Source organism: Fringilla coelebs, assembly GCF_963513975.1.
Source record: "Fringilla coelebs genome assembly, chromosome: 1".
In the NCBI taxonomy this organism is placed as follows: Eukaryota; Metazoa; Chordata; class Aves; order Passeriformes; family Fringillidae; genus Fringilla; species Fringilla coelebs.
Window position 1 is genome coordinate 143658244 of NC_140028.1, and position 21571 is coordinate 143679814.

General features: G+C 36.4%; 1 protein-coding gene across 1 annotated transcript in view; it reads left to right on the forward strand.

Moving 5' to 3' along the window:
• The window catches only part of NCAPG2 (non-SMC condensin II complex subunit G2), a gene marked incomplete at both ends in the record, with an annotated part of 40781 nt that overhangs the window by 13465 nt on the left and 5745 nt on the right, over positions 1-21571 (forward strand). Inside the window, 16 exons of the mRNA XM_084212316.1 lie at positions 1517-1612; positions 5862-5987; positions 6876-7055; positions 8053-8205; positions 9811-10033; positions 11153-11280; positions 11775-11948; positions 14169-14239; positions 14495-14648; positions 14820-14993; positions 15505-15615; positions 15729-15872; positions 16629-16728; positions 17022-17206; positions 17980-18123; positions 19961-20064. Of these exons, the coding sequence (XP_084068442.1) occupies positions 1517-1612; positions 5862-5987; positions 6876-7055; positions 8053-8205; positions 9811-10033; positions 11153-11280; positions 11775-11948; positions 14169-14239; positions 14495-14648; positions 14820-14993; positions 15505-15615; positions 15729-15872; positions 16629-16728; positions 17022-17206; positions 17980-18123; positions 19961-20064 (2267 nt within the window). The remainder of the gene's footprint in view (positions 1-1516; positions 1613-5861; positions 5988-6875; positions 7056-8052; positions 8206-9810; positions 10034-11152; positions 11281-11774; positions 11949-14168; positions 14240-14494; positions 14649-14819; positions 14994-15504; positions 15616-15728; positions 15873-16628; positions 16729-17021; positions 17207-17979; positions 18124-19960; positions 20065-21571) is intronic.

A 21571-nucleotide genomic window follows, 5' to 3' on the forward strand; every position in this document is an offset into this window, starting at 1 on the left:
TACAACACTTTTTAGGAGGAACCTGCTTATAGTTTTGCACCAATTTGTCTTTGCTCCTCAAAAGTAGAAGGGGATTTTCCAGTTTTTGCTGTCTGTTGTCTAAGCTTTCTTTACCTGTAGAATTGACCTTTCCATGAATGATCAGAGGGATGAAAAGTCATAACCTTCTTGAGGCAAACTTTGTAGATGGGTCTGAAATGAAACGGCTTTTTTCTTTCTATTATATGTAGGGGATTTATAAAGGTTTATAGGGACAAGCTTTGACTCTAGTTGTCTGTCTGTGACATTCAGTCACAAGCAGAGCATTTGAAGCAGAATGAGAAGTGCACAAGACTTTTTGAGACATTTGTATTTGATCAATGCCCCTTTCCCTCCCATGCTTCCTCCCAAATACCCAGACTCTAGAGTGTATGCTGTGCTCAATACACAGCTCAACATAGCAGTGTACAATAATAGAGTGGGTTTTTTGTTTGTTTTGGTTTGGATTTTTTGGGGTTGGTTTTTTAGTGGGTTTGTTTTGTTTTGTTTTCTCATAGCTATAGGATTTCCTTGTCCTGCGATTCCTGATCGATGGAGCAGGCTTTTGAACGGGGCATTTCGTATTTTTCAGCCTCTGGGGCTTATGATGTTGAAAGAGGACAGTGAATAAATATGTCTTTGGACTGCAGGAGAAGTAGGTCTTGAAATAAATTTGAACTGACCACCAGCGGGTCAGCTTCTTTTCAAATTTTGTGTAATCTTGTATTCTGCTTTCCAAGATCTTCAGGGAATTATCAGTGCTGTATTGATCAAGGCCAGAAATGTTCAGAGGATGATCTCGTCTCACTTTCTGATTAATTACCAACCTTAGAACACAGCTCAAACTGCTCACTGTTTCAAAGTGGAGGAATTCTTCCTATCAAGTTACATTATGTCCTTTCTTATATGCTGCTCTGGTCTTCCACTTTCTCCTTCTTTTCTGCATAATTCAGACACAGAAAATAACAGGATTTTTAGCTAATTAAGCACAGTTTTGAGTCCCAAAGTGTGCTGATACTTGCTTTTCATCAATGCATAAAAAATGTATTAGGTTTGTACATGTGTATTTGGGTAACTCCACTTACCAGATAAGTTCCTTTGTTCTTAACAGAGAAAAAGCCTATTTATGTGTAGTTCATAATTTCATGGTTTCAAAGTATTTCTGCCAGTAACTTTAAAAATAATTTTTTATAGTAACAAAAATGAAGTGTTGCTGTGAAATTCTCTAGCCATGTTTTTTTTTCTTAGTTGTAGGTCTTTATATAAACTGAATGGCTCTATAAAGTTATAAAATATTATATTTATTAGATTGTTTTAATTTTATTAATTTTGAGACTTCCTAATAAGATATAAGGTCAAATAACATGTTTAGTTTTATCATTTTCATAGTATGAAAACTCTGGTCTTACATAATTATGAAACGCATCAACCTCTTACCACTCCCTGAATATAGAATGTTAAAATGGCTTTGGGGCCTGTTTTATTTATTTTTTCTTAGATGCTGAGTTATTTTCATAAACAAAGTAAAATCCGTCAAGGAGTTGAAGAAATGCTCTATAGATTGTATCAGCCCATCCTCTGGAGAGCACTAAAGGTAATTATCCTTTTCAGAAAATATAAATGTCTTTCTCCAGCTATTAAATTTTGGGTCTGTTCCACATCTTCTGTTTTTATTATTTGCTTTTAAAATGAATGGCCACAAAAACCAAAATGAGTGTTTAGCATCACAGATGTAGCTGAGTAACTTTTAAAATTGTAATTAGGCATAGCATGCACAATAATATTCTGATTTGTTAATATAATTTACTTGTAAAATTCACTTTTGTTTACGGGTACTTAGAGTGCTTTCCATGATTGCAGTTGGTATTCTTATCTTCTCAATCTGAAAATTCGGTGTAATCTGGTATTATCTTTTCCAAGATCTTTAGGGAATTATGAGTGTTTTATTGATCATAGCCAGAAGTGTTCAGAGGATGGTTTAGTCTCACCTGTTGATTAATTACCAGCCTTAGAATACATCTCAATTAATTTATAGGAGTATTAATTTAGGAAAACTTTTATTCTGGTTGGATTGTATGGACATACATTAATGGTATGAATGTGCACTCAGAATGAAATTTCATATTTGTAGTTCTTTCATGGAGTTTGTATGTCCTTCTGTGGATTGCATGCATGGACTAAAGGGGAACCACTGCAGTTTGTCTACTCAGTTACAAGCTGTGATCAAGAGGAGCCAGGCTTCCTTCTTTGGTGACAGCTTTTATTTTGTCTGAAGTTATGAAATCCCTGTTTGTGAGAGCGTACACATACAGCCAAGTTAATTTCTTGCAAACTTTTGCAATTTCATTTACTGGTTGGTCATAAGCATCTTCTTGAGAAGTGAGAAAGGCATTTGAAATTCTCAAAGGTGAAAGTATTTACTATTAACTTCAAAAGTTGTTTACAATGGATTTTATGAGTTACAGGAAAGAGAGCTGTTTGGTTTCAACAGAACCCTATGGTAGAGGTGGGAATATGAAAAGAGTCATTGCTAGCCCAGTGTCTTGTTTGGTCTTACATTAAATGTTGGATCCTATCCTTTTAGAATTTATATAAACAAGGAACCCTCTGAATGAAACATTTATGTCCTAATGCCAGAGAATGATAGCTACAAAGCATGGCTTCCTTTAATTTCTACATTTCTGTCTCTAAAAAGAATAGGGGTTTTTACTGATTTTTGGTAAGTTAACAAAATACAGTGTTCCATTCTTAAGGGAGGTGCTGCCTGTCAGTGGAGGGTCATAGTCACTTGCCAAAGCCCAGGACTCAAATGTGAGACTAGACTACTTTTTGGAGGAAGATTCTGTCAAACGTTATGAAATCTGCATACATTTATTTGGAGAAAGGTAACAGAAAGTTTGTGATCTGGAAAAAAGGGGTTACTGATTGATTTGCAGCAAGACAACAGGAGAATTCCAGATTCCACAAGTAGTTGAAATTTTTAACAGCTGCTATTCATAATTTTCACATCACTAATGGTTCCATGGCTAGAACAAGTCATGTAGTGCTGCATGAAGTATTTGGTGTTTTGAACTGTTGCTGTGACTCAGAATCACCAGTAGTTTAAAATACGGAACTAAGAAGGGAAGCTTATAACTGTTCTTAAAACTGTTATGGATTCGACTCCAAAGCTTGAAATGTCAGTTTAATTTTAGATAACTAGCTTGATGCTCCTATTTTAGCCAAATCCCTAATTTAATATAGTGAAGAACGAATTCTGTTCTAGAATACTGTTTATGAAACAGAAAGGACACACAAGGCCTGTTTACTCCTCCTTTTTACAGAGAGCAAAAATACTTCAGTTGTAAGAACACAATGAGTTCCAGAACTGTTGATGATGAAACTATTTGATTTTATCTCTGAAATCTTTAAACTGGGAATGCACATTTTGTAATACAGTTCTCTGTTTTTTCTCCAATTGCTTGTTTTGCAAGTAATTAGATTGCACAAGCTTCTGTTGGGGCTTTTACCAGCACATCTTTTAGAAGCCTTTATGCAACTCTAAGTTTTTATAATATAAGCCCATATGTAACTGCTTCACCTTTTTTTCATGTTCTTACTATGAAAAGCAAGTATCATACAAACATAAAAGAGATGTGAAGTGATTGGTTGTTAGTATGAAAAGATATATGGATATAAAAATACTATTATTTAGTGTAAGTAGTGATTAAGCTATTTCTTATCAAGCTGAAAAAGTCAAGAACCACTCCTGCAGGAATTCAAGCTGTTGAAGGAAGTGACTCCTTTAAAGTGTTTGGTTGTCTTTTTTTATATTTTTTTTAACATCCCACGCAATTAAACTAACATGTCCTGGGGAAGCAGTGTTTTAAATAATTTGAAATTAATTTCAGAACCTCTAAGACCAGTTAAAATTTAAAAAAAAGCTGTGAAAATTGACAGAAGAAAAAAGTAAATTATGGTTTTAAAAGGTTCTGAAAGTTCCTCAGAATAGTACAAGCATAAAGGTAAAAGAAATATTAGTTATTTAAATTACTGCAGGCTCTGGCATGGAAAAGTCAGCGTGAATTAAAAGAGGCCATGAATTTAAACTCCTAGTTTCTACCTCTGTGAAGACATTGTACGAGCCTGAATATGCAAATACATTTGGGATAAATTCCAGTTAATTAAAGGCAGGGATTTGAACTGTGGGCACTCAGTTCAGAATTAAAAGTGAGCTTAATGGAATTCAGTGTAATGCACTTAAAAAGTTTATGGAAATTATGGAAATTTCTGGAATGGCTATGGTAGACAAGGTCTAGGTTATTGCACAAAACCACATCTGAATTAATTTTCACATGCAATGTTAGTGCAGAAGAGCTATTTCACCCTGAATTCACATATTATCTTTTTATGTGTTAATTCTTAAATATAGACAAGCTCAGAGTGAAAGGATTTTCTACAACTTTATAGGATAGAATTAAGAATATGATCATTTCACCTTTAAACTGTTTGCATTATCCATAATAAATAAAGGAAAACATATTCCCTAACTAAAGAATGTATGTATGTGCTTTATTTGCTTTTGTAGTATCCAATTTAAAATTCCCAGTAATTTTGTTGACTTGAAGAATTTGGCATGTTCTACTCCACCATATCAGGATTGGACTAGAAGAGAAACCTAAAACAAATTGTAAATGAAGTAATTGTTACTATTGTGCTTTTCTGCTTTTATTTGTCATAAGTTTATTGAAGTCTAAATATTACATGGTTAATGCCATGTTTCTTTTCCCTGCTTTGATCTCAATGTGCTTTATGACAAGTGAAGAAGAAAATTAGATGATTAGCATAGTCAAGAATTTCCCTGAACTATCTCATCTTGCTGTTAAAATTAGGCCTACTTTGCTTGTTATATTGAGAGCTTTTATTTTTTTTATTGGACACAAAATCTGGACAAAATTCTTCCTTCCAAGTCTTCTTTCCAAGAGAAGTCCGTAGAGGCTGTTAATCACTGTGCTGCTATCTTTGATAAATAAAATGTAGTTTGTTGGTTAGATTTCAGCTTTGTCCTTGAAATGCCTAGAATTTCTTCATGGTTTCATTGCCTGCTCTCTTTTTCTGTCCTTTAAGAGTCCACAGGATCAGTTGTCTTTCACTGATTAAGTGTCTAAATACGCACCTTTTTCTTTTTCCTTTTTTGTGTTTTTGGCTCTACAACAAGTAAAATACATGGTGGAGTAAACTGAAAATTGTTAAATATGGTAAAATGTTGTGAGGCTTCGCACAGATTTTTGATGAGCTGCCTGGAGCTCAGAACATGGTCCTAATACTTATGTGCAGAGATGCAGAACTGAATATGTTTTTGCTGAATAAGTTATGCTCCAAGCTTTCTGGTACTTAGTTACTAAATACTGTTTTCTTGAAGAAACAGGCTTGAGCTTTTCAATTAAATCACCTGTCTCTTGACAAGCAAGTTAATTAAACCAGTCTGATTGAATTCAAGAGTCTTCTGTCCTGAAGAGGAGCTTTAAGGCCACCAAGAGAAATCCCAGCTGCTTTTAATTTATTCAGCATTACAGAAAGCAGAAGGGCTCTGACTGTGATTCCTCAGGGTCATTGTAGCTGATGTGCTTTGAAAGCTGATTGTAACAATAACTCAGGTTTTACTGAATGGGCAGAAAGGTAAGATAAAACATTAAAACTCAAATGTGACTTTAAGTTCTTTGATCCATTTATAAATTAATCTTCTATCTACTTAATTAAAAACACTTGTTTAAATGTTTGGAGAACAGTATTTGACAGGATACACCTTTGGATATTAACAGTTGGTCCTTATTGAAAAAATATCTTTTCCTCCATTGTAACAGGCCAGAAATTCAGAAGTTCGAGCAAATGCAGCATTTTTGTTTGTTGATGCTTTTCCTGTTCGTGATCCCAGTTTTACTGCTGAAGAGATGGACAGTGAAATTCAGAAGCAGTTTGAAGAACTTTTTGTAAGTTTTAATGAAACTAAAATGTTAAAAATGATACTTTTGTCAGAACTAACTAAAAAAAAAATTGTTGATGCAATTGAAATGTATGGAATTTCTGAATAATTGTAGGTTAATAGAGGTCTGTGGTGCAGAAAATACAAAAATAAACCAATATTTTAGGTTTCTATGGTATGTTTTCTGCAGATGCTATACACCACTCTAAACTCTAAAAAGGAAATTTTGATTTGCTATTCGTTAATCTGTGAATGAGAGATGCCTTTGAAAGATTAAATGCATGAGTAATGATCTTGATCCTTACTTAACCTAGGATTGTGGGGGAGAGCTTCACAGTTACTATGGAAGCACTCAATCAAAGTTCAGTACTGTATTACTAAATTCTTGTGAAATTAAGTATAATGGAGAGAACCTAAAAGTCTCCTTACCAGTCCAGATGGGTGAGAATAAGCATAGTATTTTCATTAAGAAAATGTTCGATTATCTCATATCAACTCAGGGATTCCTGAGTTGATACGAGATAATTGAACGAATTTCAAAGTTATGTTGTTCCATAGGAACAGTGATCAGTGTAGACACATATAAATAGAAGTCCAAATGTCCTCAATTAAGTCACAAATGCAAGATTAGATTTATTAAAAAAAAAAAAAAATCAAAAGTCCAATGAAAAAAGTTGGCCAATAGTTACCTTAATTTTGCTTCTGATATAAATTTCCTTGTTTTCTTCATAGTAAAATGCCTTGAGGGACTATTAATATTTCAGTTCTTTTATTGCATGACAGTTTTCATAATGATTAAAAGGGAATGCATTTTGTTTATGATAGGCTCAGATCAAACAGGAGTAGAGTCACAATAATCCGTATGCTCACGATGTTATTCTTCTGTTTGTTTTAGAGTCTCTTAGAAGATCCTCATCCAGTTGTCCGGTCTACAGGGGTACTTGGAGTTACTCAGATCATATCCAAATACTGGGAGATGATTCCTCCAACGATTCTTGCTGATCTTTTAAAAAAGATAACTGGAGATCTGGCATGTGATATAACATCTGCTGATGTTCGATGCTCTGTTTTTAAAGTAAATGTTTTTTATCATGTCATTTTTCTATTTTACTTGATGTGCAGGTTTCTAGTATAGGCCACTTTAAATCAAGGGAATTGCTTCTTCTTCAAAATGTCTTAGGCAATAGAATTCCTACTACATGGAGGTTTTGCACATTTCATAAAAGCCACATGTTTGGAAAACACAAATGTCTTTTGAAATAGTAACTGATTTGCTTTCTGACCCTAAGGTTTTTCAATTCCAGTTGTACGCAAACTGTTTGGACCCAATAATTAATTTTTTTTTAGCTATTAGAAATGATGCTTAGACCTGAAAACATATGTAGGCAGCTCCAGAATTTCTTACATCACTGACTCTAAGGCATCCCAAGACATGCCCAGTTGGGATTTTGTATCCCGCTTTGTATGTCTGAGGTTTGGATGGATATAATTCCACCACTTGGTCTGGTGATGCCACCTCCCATGCATTGCTCACTATGTTCGAAATAGTTCATCTACATCTTTCTGGCATGTGAGAAGTAACTGATAGCTTGGACAGAAAAATGAACTCCCTAATCAACATTTTCACTTGAAGATTTTGTCTGTGTCAGTTCATCCTTAAATTGAAGCTGTCATCCTGTTAATCCTCACTTGCTCCACTACTGCTTCATGGGGAAGCTATCCTGGATAAGCAGAAAGTGCTGATTTGAAAATGAATTGGAAAAAAAATAATGTATTTCTAATTTGAAATCAGCATATTTTAGAGAGCTGGTGTGTCCGCAGACAGAGGGCAAGACCATGGTCTTAGTGTAGGTCTGAAGCTGATTCAGCTGAAGTCAGCTCACTGAACAGAGTTCACTGCAAATTTGAAGAAATCAAAGCAGTTTTTACCAAAGAATATGACAAGAAAAACAAGCATGCACAGTGTCTGCCCCTGCTTTATTTAACATTAGAAGTGTCACGGTCCTCTTCAACAATTTTTAGCTACAGGTTTTTCAGCTCCACTCTCTCTGAATTAGATTTTTTTATTTTAGTGCCTACCAATAATTTTGGACAACAAACTAAGTCACCCACTCCTGGAACAGCTCCTGCCTGCAACCAAGCACAGTCTTCATGATAATTCTGAGAAGGTGCGAGTGGCTTTTGTGGAAATGCTGCTCAAAGTGAAGGCTACCAAGGCTGCCAAGGTAGGATAATGACACTTGATACGTAGCAAGGAGACAAAATCATGGCATTTATTTAAAAAACAAAAAGTACACTTTTAGACTGCTGCAGTGTTCTTAAAAAAGAAATAACCTGCTTTGCTCTGGTAATACTCTTAATTTCTGTGGTATCACAAGTGCTCTGTGGGCCCTTATTCTCTCTGGTTGGGCAGGGGAGAGCAGTGGGTTACAGCCACTTCCCTTCGCTGCTAAACTCTTCTACATGCCTAACACCTTAACCCAGCTTAATCAAAAAAAGCTTAATCAAAAAAAGCTTAATCAAAGCTTTTTTGCTTTGATTTTCCTAGTTTTATAATGTATGTTTCTATTTTGTGGGCACATCTTCAGGATTTTGGTGTCTTTTTACAGTGATTTTTAATGTATTTTGTGTTTTGCTGTGGAATCTTACTTAGGGTGATGCTGTCCAGCCATAGGCATTATAGCATCTTTGAGCTCTTATTCCACTCTCTAATGTTAATAGTTTCCTAATTTCAATTTTATATTTTAATTTAACAATGGTTTTGTCCCTTGCTAAGCCTAATAAAGACATAAAACTATAAGAAAGCATCCAGAAGAGGGCTCTGGAGGTGGTGAAGGGTGTAAGAGGGGAAGCCATACAAGGAGTGGCTGAGGTCACTTTGTTTGTGAATTATTCTGAGTTTGCTGCAATTAAAGACAGAGAAAAAAAGGTAATTCTCAGTGTCAGGGATTTTTAGGGGAAGGAAAGATCAGGTTTACATAAAGAAAAGAAAATCCTAGTAAGTGTTAGGTGTTTTTCAATAACTCCCTATTGATTTAAAAACTGTAATGTGTATGTCTGGTAAGTCCTGGGATCACTTTAAACTTACTTTTTATGACCGTTTTAATAGGGACATCCGTTGTTCAAATTCACAGTGTAATTATCTGATACAAATATTTTTACTCAAGGGTAAAATCAATTCCTTGACATTGAAAAATAATTTTTGTTTGTTTGTTTTAATTTGAAATTGTCCAGCGTAATTAATTCAGAATCTTCTCACAAAACCTACAGATGTAGTGTTACATCTGGCAAACAACTGTATAGTCTTTCTGAATTTCATGGCATTTGATTTCTGTGTTACAAATAAACTAGAGCTCTGCTAAGAATGGGATGCATTCAGTATTTAGTAATGTAGGGTTTGGGATGGTTTTGTAAAGGGTGTTGATCCATACAGGTTTTTAAGGTATATACAGTTCTTGTAGGTAGTTTGGTCCTACTTTGTCCTGTGAGGAGAATATGAAACATGGCATATAATCACAATAATTGTACTTGATGGTGATATCATTGTAGAGTAAATAGTTCTTCCTTGTATCTATGGGATTGCATTAGTATTGCAGGTGTATTGAAGTGAAATTGCTTGAGCCACAATTTTAGCAGTGAGTCAGAGATACCAGGAGATTTAAAACATCAGCACAGCAGAATTTGGCTTCCAGTACATGTTGGTGTAAAAATTAAAAATGCTTGTGTTTTCCAGGTTGATGTTCTTTATATTTGATTAGACTATCACCATGGAAATTTTTTCCTCTATTTTTATTTCACTCCTTTGAATATCTTTTTCTCACTTCACAAAGTTCTGGAATATCTGTCCCATGGAGCATCTCCTGTCTCGCCTCGAAGTGGACTCTCGGCCGGTGTCACAGCGCATCGTGAACCTTCTGCTGAACTCCTTCTTCCCCAGTGCCCAGCCCGAGGATGTGTGGTGCGAGCGCTGTGTCACTCTGATCCAGATGAATCCTGCAGCAGCCAGGAAGTTCTATCAATATGCCTATGAATTCACTGCCCCCACCAATATCGGTAAAGAACAAAACCTTGTGAGCTTTTGGAATTACTGATATCAGGCTATATAAATGTTTTTTTCTTATTTCCGTAACAGTGGTACATTGATGCTAGGTTTTTTTTTGGTGGGGGGGTGGTTTAGTATAATATAGTTTGTAGTTTTGGAAATCCTTGGCACCAGCAATAAGCGCAGCAGGCAAAGTCATCAGCTTTTTCAACAGTGAGGAGATCAAAGCTTTTCATCTCTGTTCTTATGATGCTGTACTGTACACTCCAGCCCATGGTGGTACCTGGTCTTTCTGGTCCCCTTTCTCCCCACACGTACCTTAAAATTATCTCAGTTGATAGCTATTTCTCATGTAGAAATAGGGTAGCAAGTCCTCCTTCAGAAAGCTTCTGAAAGTTTCAGTGAAGAAGGCATGTACTGCCAGCATGTCACTGCTTTTCAGAAAACTCCTATTGAAACAAATAAAATCAGGAAAATTTTGTTTCAGAGGAGTTCTGTTAAAACTCCAAGTAATCAGCATGGAGTGACTTGGGTGAAATGCCCAAACTATTGCCTCTCATTGATCATCTTGATAAGGTTATGAAATCCCAATTATGAAATCAGCTTGTTGCACTTCCATCAGAGTGGCATAACCTTTTCAATTTTTCTAGAGCTGAGCTCCTTGTTCAGGAGTGCAATGGTTGGGCTATATCTTTTCCAAAGAATGGGAATGGACATAGGAGGGAATGGTAATTGACATAGGAATGAGCATTGACATCGGAGGGAATGTGTTCTTGAGCGTGGGTCATTAAATTAACAGCTATGCCAGATTAGATGTAGGAGTTGTGGAAGCTTCCTCTGGTTCTGATTTGATAAGGTGGTGGTTATTTGGGGGTTTTTTAGTATACTGTTTTAACAATGAAATTACAGAGCCTGATGATAATGTTGTCATTTCTTCTTCATACTTGAGGATATTCACATGTTTTCCATTTCCTTTACAGGCAATTTTGCTCCATTTTTTCCTAGCTGTTTCTGGTTCTGTTGCCTACTTTTTCATATGGGCTTTCCAGCATTGTAATTAGAAGCACTTAATGCCAACATTCTTAGCAAATATTAAATGTCTCATTTATTCTTACTCCATTTAAATGTAGCTAAATTGATGCTCACTATTCGGCGCTGCTTGAATGCCTGCATCCTGAAAGCAAAGAAAGCCATTCTTCATGATAGTGGGGATGATGATGATGATGAAGAAGATAGAAGTGAAAAGGAGAACACCAGTGTAAGAAAGTCCACTCTATTCTAACTTCTGGTAACTTCTTTTCTGTGGTGCTTAATGTGAGACAGAATATGGCAGAAAGTGTAAAGGAATGCCGTTGGGCATCTCTGGAGTTGGAAGGGGAGAGCTGCCATTATTGGATTTTCATGTCCTGCAGTAGCAGAAATCTGGTCAAGTAGCTAGAAAAAGATAGAAGGAATATGAAGCATATTTTAAATTAATGGTTGCCTAATTCCAGTGTTGATTATAAACCGGTTTTGGTTTTGAATTATTTTAAAAATTACTATTGCAAGATATGTGAAATTAGAGAGATTAAGACTGAATTGTGGAGTTCCTGTTCTACAGCCACCAGAGTGTCTTTGTAAAGGGTCTGGAAGGATTTTTTCTAGTGTCTTTAAAGCCTTATTTTAATTTAAATTTCTATTTGAAATTTAATTTAATTTTAATTTCTACTTGAAAATATAATTGTTAATATCATCTAAATGTTTGTATTTCAGGTGTTGGATAATGTGTTGTCAGTAAATGATGTGGCCAGTATGGCAAGTTTGTTGGAGATCACTGTAATACTCTGGAGAAGCATCCACAAAGCACTAGATCATAATGAAGATGCCAAAGAATATGCTGTCAAGAAGTTTGCTTCTGTACTTCCCGAATATTTTAAAGTATTTCAGGTAAAGAAAGCCTAGATTTTCCTGTATTTTCTTCAGATGCTTTAATGTTTTATGTCTTTTATCTATTTTTATGGCATTAAGTATTCTTTTTCATTGTTGCTATAAACTATAAACAGCAGCAATTTTCTTGGAATCCCACAAATGGACAAAAACTATTCTCCAACTGCAGTGTCTGACTGATGAACTGTTATCTAAATAGTCAGCTCAAAAATACTTTTGCAAAAAATTGCTCTCCTTGTAAGGTTTTTCTAGGGTTTTATTCTTTTGAATGTTTTAGAACTTCTGGAAAACAGTAAATACAAAAGAGCCCTTGCAGAATTAATACTCAGTGTACATTGGAGTCCACATGGTTTTCTACCTACTGTCCCCCAGACTCTTCCACCAGCACCACTTCTTATAATTCAGCTGCAGCTGAAGCAGCTGAGGCTCTTTTTGCACTGAATATGAGCTGGCAGAGTGCAGTTGCAGCCCAGAAAGCCAAACATGTCCTGCTGACCTGCTGGAGTGAGTCCAAAGGCCACCAAGATGATGAGAGGGATGGAACACCTCTCCTAAATGGAAAGCGTAAAGAATTGGGATTGTTAGGCCTGGAAAAGAGAAGGCTTTGGGATGACCTAATTCCAGCCTTCCAGTGCCTGAAGGGAGCCTGCAAGAAAGACAGAGAGGGACTTTTTATCGGGGAGTGTAATGACAGGACAAGGGGAATGGATTCAAACTAAAAGAAAGGTTTAGATTAAGAAGAAATTATTTTTTGTGAGGGTGGTGAGACATTGGCACAGGTTGTCCAGAGAAGCTGCGGATGCCCCATCCCTGGCAGTGTTCAAGGCCAGGTTGGATAGGCTTGGAACAGCCTGGCTAAGTGGAAGGTGTCCCTGGCCATGGCAGGGTGGTTGGAATAAGATGATCTCTAAGGTCCCTTCCAACCCAAACCACTCTGTGATCCTGAGGTTTCTGCTAATTTAAATCTACTCTCTATGATCTGTCAATACATTTATTTATTGCTTGGATTCAGTATAGGCAGTTAATTAAAATCAGTAATTTTCAAATTGTCAGTCTCCTTGCTCTAATTGTTTTAGTGTTATTCTTGAGGAGGATGCCATCCTGAGAGTGGCCAATAGTGGCTGCTGCCCCCAGAATGAATTTAGAAGGATTAAATACTGGATATCTTTTTCTTAGTTGATGGCTTTTATGCTGAAGTATTCTGAAATATGGTGGCTGCTCCACTGCAATTCTGCTTTAGATAATCGGGGAGTGAAAAGCAGCTCATTGCTATGTATTACTCTGCAGCACAGAGACACAAGTGCTCTCTGCAGTGAAAGCATTTGGAAGTTGTCAAAGACATTCCAAACTTTTCTTTTCTGAAAGTGTCTGGTGAACAGACAAGATATCCAGCTTTAGCAAGCAACCTCTTTGACTTTGATATTCTTACACAGTGAATATGCAGCTTGGATCTAAAAGGACCTGTCATCAGAGGCTTAGTTCCTAAAAGGCTACAAACATACAGAAGCTGCCTGTCTCTTTCCTGAAAAAGCTACCCAATATATTTTAAAGGTTCTTTTAAAAATATGACCTTTAAAAAAAGGTTTTAGATCTTCGAATAGCTAAGTAGATGATAATTTCATTTGGCTGTTTCCATGAAGCTTGGACATAGAGATAAACCATTTTTGAAGAGTTCTTAACATAGATTGGTTTCTGTATAACCTGAGTGAGATGATGTTGTGGCCTAGACCATGTATTATGACATGTAATGAATAATAAAGCATTAAACATTGCCATCCTTATATAAGAACCTTTTTCTTTAGAGTATTTTTGATAAGTTTGTCTTGTGAATGAATTTAAGGCACTTAAGGTTGAGAGGAGTTAGATGGTGTCATGGTTGTGCAATTAAACCTTAGTCTCTAGTGGAAAAAAATGTGATGTGGAGCTGCTATTTCTTTTGCAATGAGTATTAACGTAATGGAGCCATGACTATTCATGGTAGTTATTCTGGCAGTTTGTCAGAAAGTGAAGGATACCATAATTGGTAATTGACCTCCAAAGGCAGGAATCAGACATTTCAGATTGCAAGCCATATTGTTTTGAGCTCCTTTCAGCTCCATTTGTAGTGGAAAAGGGAAATCTTTACTCTGAGGAAGTGTAATCACAGTTTTTCAGTACTGTCTTTAGTTTTGCTTGCATGTGTGTACCTTTATGTCATACAGTGTAATTCTTTTATCCTAGGATGAGCGATGCATGGCTCCACTGATTATTCTGGCATCCTTTATGCCCCCTGCAGCTATTCCTACATTCAGGTACTGTTTGGAAATCCAAAATGCAAATGACAAGAAGTTTCTTGCTGGCTGTATTTGTTAATTTTTTGCAATCTGAAATATTAAATGCCCATTTGGGTAAATTAAGACACTGAAACTGTGATAAGTCAGTAAAATTTGTGATGTTCAAGTCTGTCAAAGTCATTGGTGAATCCTTTGTTTGTATTATACTAATTGTTTTCTGTGCTTATGGGTGTGAAAGTAATGTATCTCTTTGTCTGTCTGTTTTCTTTTAAGCTGTGGTGTGGTTTCCAGACTCAGAAATATTGACAGTGGAGCTGACCAAAACAAATATTCTATGCTGATTGACTGCCTGTGCCGCTGGGGTCAAGTGGGGCACATTATGGAATTAGCCTGTGATTGGCTGTCTGACTCACTCACCCCAAAAAAGGTGAGCATATGCATATGACAGGGAATATAGGAATTGTCAGACTGCTTTAAGGCATCATGCTTCTTTTAAATAGAATAAGAGTTTTTAATGCTGGATTATTTTGTTTTGAAATCAGTTCTAAAGTCAGATACTAACAGAGTTGTACTGATTTTGTGCTTTCTTCCTATTCAGGATACTAAAACATCTGGGCGTCGAGTACGTATCCATGTAACACACGAATCAAAGCCAGACTTAGCAGTTGATTACATTGAGTATTTATTGACTCATCCTGTCAATTGTGATTGCCTACTTTCTGTTCCTAAAAATAAACTGAAGAAGCTTGTGAAAATCCTCGGTGCTGCAAAGGTAGTTTTCTCCTTCTCATAAACAGTGCTTATAAAATCAGTGCTTAGCATTATATATTGCCTGAGTCAAACTAAAATGCCTTCAAGAACAAATAAATGAGGTTCATGATGCCTTCTCCCTTTGTAAAAAGATTTTTTTGTAGAACTATTTTTCTTTTGATTTTTATTTCCAACAAATACTCTAAACTAGAAGTATAGTAGTTAAGAATTTTTTATAGATGGCAGATTTTAATCAGCTTCTCAGTTTTAGGTGTCTCAAAATTTTTGTGATCTAGTGTTGAGTGTTTTTAAGGGACCTGACTTTTACAATATGTGGATAAGGAATAGTCTGAAAATCAGTTACAGCATTGAAACACAGAAGTAATTAAAGTATGCTTGTTGCTTCTTTGGGGCTGGTGCTTTGCTGGTTTTACGGGTTTGGGGTTTTTTTAACCTTTTGTTTAAGGCTGTTGAGTAAAGAAATATTTGAAAGGTTTTTCTGAAAAATATAAATGTAAACCTTGATATTTCAGAGGGTTCTCGGCTCAATTCTGGAAGGATCAGATTCTGGTGGCTGGAATCAAGCAACCAGCCTAAGAGCCTTCAGCCTCTTTTGCAGATTGACTATTCATCTTCAGCACAAGGTATGGTTTTAGCTTTCCAAAATTAGCTGGAGTTACAGTTGATAGTATAAGGAAGTTCCAAAACAACTGGAGAGACAATTGGTAAACTTCCCTTTGGGGTTTTTTTTTTTCAGTTTTCTGAAGAAGGAGAAGATCACCTTTCACTTCTGAAGAAGGCAGGTGCTTGGATAGAAAGTCAAGTTGTACCTTTTATACTAGCAAGTGATCAAGAGGATGATATTTCAAAGCACAGTGATGTTTCTGAATTAATTATCCAGGTGAGATGATTCTTATAATATAAATCAAGCTGCTTTCAATTTGAAAAGCTGTAGGTGTAGCAATTTGTATGCAGACAAACTGCACTGGCATTTGTGTCATCACTTATAGTGTCCCTTACCCCTGATCTTGAGTTGTCCTTCCAAGAAAGCATTTGATGATATAATGTGGGTGAGGTTTTAGCTAGTTCTGAGTTGTCTTCTGTTGCATTCTTCTGACATTTCATTTAACCCAAGGTGGATTTTAGCACTGAGCTTTTACCAGATTTTGGTGAAATGAAAGATTTGGCTAACTTTGGTCTCAGTCAGTGTCTTTGAACAACCCAGCTCATATATACACAGACTAATTAAAAGTTCTCACTCTGTCTATACTTCCATCTCATAATCTGTTTAGTATGTAACAACTGTGTGTCTGTAGGGTAAAGCTCTTTTTGTCTGCTGGTTTTAATTTTGCTATTAAAGCATATTTTGCCTCAGTAAATGATAAGTATCAATGCCTTTGATCTGAGCCTGAGTTAAAAAGAGAGGATTTAGTGCCTTTGGAGAAACCATTTACTATTGGGAAAGGGCTATGGAAGCATCAAAGGACTGGTTGGAATTCATGCTTTTCAACAGGTGTGAACTGAGTAACTCCAGTTAAGTACACCAGCTCTCAGGGCACCTTGGCTAAAAGTTTGTGGTTTTATTATTTTTGAGTTTTACTGATTGATTACTTTACATAAAGTTTGGGTTTTCTATAATTTTGCACCTCTCTTCTAGGCCTACCTGACAGTGTGTAAAGATGTCATAATGGTGGGCCTGGGAAATGTCACGTTTCAAGCGCACCTTTTAGAAATGGCTCTTCAGATTATGCAAACAGGTACCCTATTTTGCCCTATTTTGTACTAAGAGCAGCATCTGCATTTATACTTGGCTGACTTCTTGCATTAGCAAGTTAGTTAATCCCTAACTTTTAAGAGTTGGAGGGAACACTGGATTCATACTTAAAACGTTAATTGGACTGTATGAAAATTTCAGCTAAGGGTGCTCAGAAACTAAATGTATTGTCTACACTTATAAACTATCACTATTTGTTGTATCTGAATTTCATTCTAAGCTTGTACCTGATTAATACTACAACTTTTACATTATGGTATTTATCTCTTTCTCTAGAGAGAGGTGGCTTTTGTGCGCCAATGTTGCTGTGCGCTCTAAAAGAAATTATTGAAACTTCTTTAAATCAAAATACTGAGACAGAGGAAGTGAAAAATCTTTTCCACACTCTTCAGAACGTCTTTCAGAAAATTTTAGAATGTGTGGCACATAGACTTAAGAAAGAACAGGAAAAAGGAATTCAGGTATGATATTCCAGTTCAAATTGCTACAAACTTGCTAATGTGTAGATGAATCCATAATTTTTATGCAAAAGGGTGTACTTAGACACTTTGAGGTTGTTACCTTGCGATTACCAACTGTTTGAGTAGACACATGATTAAATTTTCAGTTAAATTTTCCAAGTTTTCTTGTTACCAAATTTTTTTTTGGTCTCATCACGACAGAAGAACCAGTAAATTGCAGAACAAATGCATTCATTTGCCAATGATTCTGGAATGGGGTGGTACTTCTAGGCTCTTAATCTTATCTGCAACTAGATGACTTCCTCAATGCAGAGCAAAGGATTTGTTTATATATATTATGATCTTGGAGGGAGGAGAAATTTTCTTTATTATTTATTTCTTTTAGTCTGAATGGTACCAACTTCAAAATATGTATGATGTTCTAACATTCTTGAAAATCTCACATCTTCACAGAAAAGTTGACTTCTTGTATTTTAAAGCAGATACTAAATAGTAGTGAAATGGGTGGATCACTCTGGGAAATTTGCTGATCTACTTTTCAGAACTTCTGAAAAACATTCAGTTCCTTTTTGTAAGAACCACTGCTTTGTTTGTTTCTCAAATTTATGAGTAGACTTCCCGGTTGTTGCTGATTGCCCCTCTGATCCCAAGAGACTAGAATACCTCAAAAGCTTTCAAGGTGTGATCTACACTTCACGGAGAGGTTTGCTGGTATATTTCATTTATACTCTAGCAGTCTGAAAAAACAGATGTGTTTTTCTTTTTGGTTTTAGTTGATTCATTCTGTTCAGATGCCTCTTGGAGAATTCATCCATGCACTGCAGTGCTGGCATTCCACATTCCCAGCAGTTCACCGGGGTGTACTCTCCACTCTCCTGGCTGCAATAGTAGCAGAGATAAATTGTGTGCTACAGAAGGTAAAGTTAATCCTGATTTTCTTTTTTCAATTTAACACCTTCTGCTTTTTAAATGTTATGTTGGAATGACAGAGCTTTATTCAGAAAATTGATCTCTGTACAGCAGATGAGGATTTTGTGTGTTGGCATGGAACAAACAGGAAATGTTATTTGCTATAATTTCATTTTAGAGTTCATCTCTCAGATTTCTGACTACAGCTGTGTAGGAACAGACTTGTCCTGATACTTATTTCAGTATCTGCCTCTGACAGGAGAATTTAGCACTAAGGCAGTGTTGGGGGTTAATAACATGGGTTCTGGGATATCCCCTCTGTGCTTTCGTACTGGGTCTGGCTGGGAAGGAGTCAGCTTTCCTCCCTACAGTCCCTGTGCTGCTGTGGTTGGCATTTGTGGCCAAGATATTGTTGAGGACACACCAGTTTGTTTTGGCTGTTGCTGAGCAGTGCTTTACACTGTCAATATTTCCCTGGCTCCTTCACCTTCACTCTATAAAAAAAGTGAGGCTGTCAGTGGGCAAGAGGCTGAGAGGGAACATGGCTGAGACCATGGACCCAAACTGATCAAAGGCTTATGCCACACCATGCCATGTTGTGTTCAGCAATTGGAGCTCAGGGAAAGCAGGAGGACAGGGGCTCGTTGTAAACCTATCTCACTTCATCCCACACAGCATTAGGGAGTTTGGGAAGTGAACCACTGATGTGTGACAGATTCCCATTCCCTACTCTTGGAATGGTCCCATAAGGTTCTGTGGTCCTGTTTCAAAGCAGGCTGATGCCCTGCTTGGCACTGATCACTTGTGCATACCCTGCTTCCATACAGAGACATTTCATGTGCTGCATCTTTTTTTTTTTTTTGGTTCCTTTAGTTTTTGTGCAGAGCATTTCCAAATATCTGATCTGCATTGCTTTGGAAAGTAAAGAAGGAGTCTCTAATACTGAAAAGAATGTGTAGACAGAGGTTATTTCATGTTATGAAAGTCCCAGGAACCACAACTGTCCTTGAAGAAAGGCAACATTCCCACCCTATGTTTCTAATGCAGGTAGTGTTAGGAGCAAATATGATTAGTAAGATTGGAAGCTTTGAGAACTAAAAAGGAAGAGCAGAGGCTCTTTAGTAGAGGCCGTACTTTTGCCGTGGGTTCTGGATGTGTCAGAAACAGAGCAAGAAACTGTTGCCAGAAGGAACCACAGAGCAGCTTGCAAGGTTCTGTTACAGGAGGCATGAAGCAGTACCAGCTGTTTGCCTGCCCATATTGATGTATCAGCTGAGAGGCTGTGGGGTGACAGGTGCTCTTTACAGATGATGCAGGGGAGACATTTCTGGGCTTGAATATACTGGAGATTCATACTCAAAGATTGAGTGTTCATTCCAGTCACTCATCTGAACTGGGCTTTTCCCTGTCCCTAGGTTGTTGTAGATCAAAATTCAGTTCTAACTAAGTATTTGTCATCTATTCAGAACTTTACACCAAAAAGAGCATCTAGAAAATCACTGTCACTGAAGTTACATTTAGAAATCATGGATGCCAACTTAGAGGCACAGAGGGGACTCATTTGTGTTTAATAGGCTGTGCCTTTGTAAAGAGTGACCACCAGTGTAGTTAAGTGAAACTGCCTTGGTACAAATACTGTTTATCTGGTTTAGTTTCAGTCTTTCTAATTTAAATTAGTTTTGTTTATTTGGACACAACACAGTTGAATTCAAGCCACTCAAAAAATACTTGTGAATGTTCCAATTGTTTGAGGATAGGTCCTGGTTAGTGTAATTATTGAAATACAATATTCTGCATACATGTCTTTTTTGAGCTACAATGGTTGTTGACTTACTTCTTTTTTAGGCTTCCAGTGAAAAAGACTTGACTATGCCAAAGACTATTTCAGACCTTCCCCCTCTTTCAAGCAGTTTAATGGCTGTAATTATGAAGTCAGCTAATGTTGTCAGGTAAATGTTTCTATATTAATTTTTCCAAGATTTTTGCTAATATAGAACAATTTATGTGGTGTCAATAAAATTTTAATTTCTAAATTCAAATAAATTTTGAAGAACTAGTTGCTTTCTAAATTTATCTGGACTATTTAATAATCCCTTTTTCTTGACATATTGCCTTGTAGGTATTGATTGCTGGGGTTGAGTCCATTTTTTAACCAAGAGTGCTTCTTATTTACAAGACTTTATCATTATGAGTTTTTAAATCATACATCTTGGCTTGCTTCTTTCATAAGATACTTATAAAGCTGAGTCCCCTCAACACAGAGATATTAAGATGAGATAAAATATTTGCCAGAAACAGAATTAATCCTTTGATTGAACATCTGCAATGAAGTGACATGTACCTGTGACTGTATTAAAGTCACAACATTGAAAATAGAAAGTATCTAAGTGCTGAAAGCCTCCAAAAGTGAGCTTATGTTATTTATTTTTTAAGACTTAAACTGGGAGGGTATTTGCTCTATTTAGTGGGGGCCTAAATATCTTCTAAAATTGCCACAACTGAATTTCATTTTGCATAGTTTGTTCATATTCAGTTTTTCTTAACATGACTCTACACACTAGACTTGTTTTAAATTTTAAAGGGGCTTAGAAGTCCTATTGCTGTCCCTGACTTGCCACAACTAATTCCTCTTCTTTCCTTATCTGACAGGCACTGAATGTCTCTGCTATTATGAGGGGGTTCTTTTTCTTCTCAATCTTTCTTTAATTCTAGCTGAACTTGCAAAACAAAAGACTCTAGAGACTCCAGCAGTAGTCCAACTAATGCAAATCTTGCCATGAGGCAGCAGCTCAAGGTGTTCTCTTCTAGTAAAACAATTATTTTACACACCTCTTTTCAAAAGAGATGCAGAAAATCAGTTAATTCTTTCAAAACTTTTTCTTGTAGTAATCAATGTGAATCTTGTCCATTCTGGTGGAGAAAACTGCAGGTTTGGGCCAGATTTTTTCTGTGTACTTGGGAAAAAATGTGTCTTGTAGTATTTATCTTTTTGGGGCCAAGATTTGGAGATAATTTCCATCTGGTTCTACTGGTGCCTCAGAATTGAGACTGCTTTTAAGGCTATTTTATCAATCTGTATAGATAGGCCATAGCCAGAGTCCAGTAGCGAATGGTTCAGTATTTCAGACATCTTTATGTCAACAGGAAAGCCTTTGATGTTACAAAATCTGATGTGAGTTTCTGCTTTGTGAGCTCAGAGTTGTCTTGCTCTGAGTTCTACAAATCTGTTTTATTTTCAGTACTAACCAGTCTCTAGCACTGAATTTCAATCTCCCTAGCAGTGAAAATACTGGGAGGCTTGGCAATATCTGTCCAATTGTGTGAGTATCCTTCATTTTAGTAGGGAACTATCTGTGTAGGAACCAATCACTTAGCTTTGAACCTTATATGTATTTTTAAATAGCTTATTGTTCTGTACTATTTTATCTTTGCCTGCAGGCTCATGTGACCCTTTCA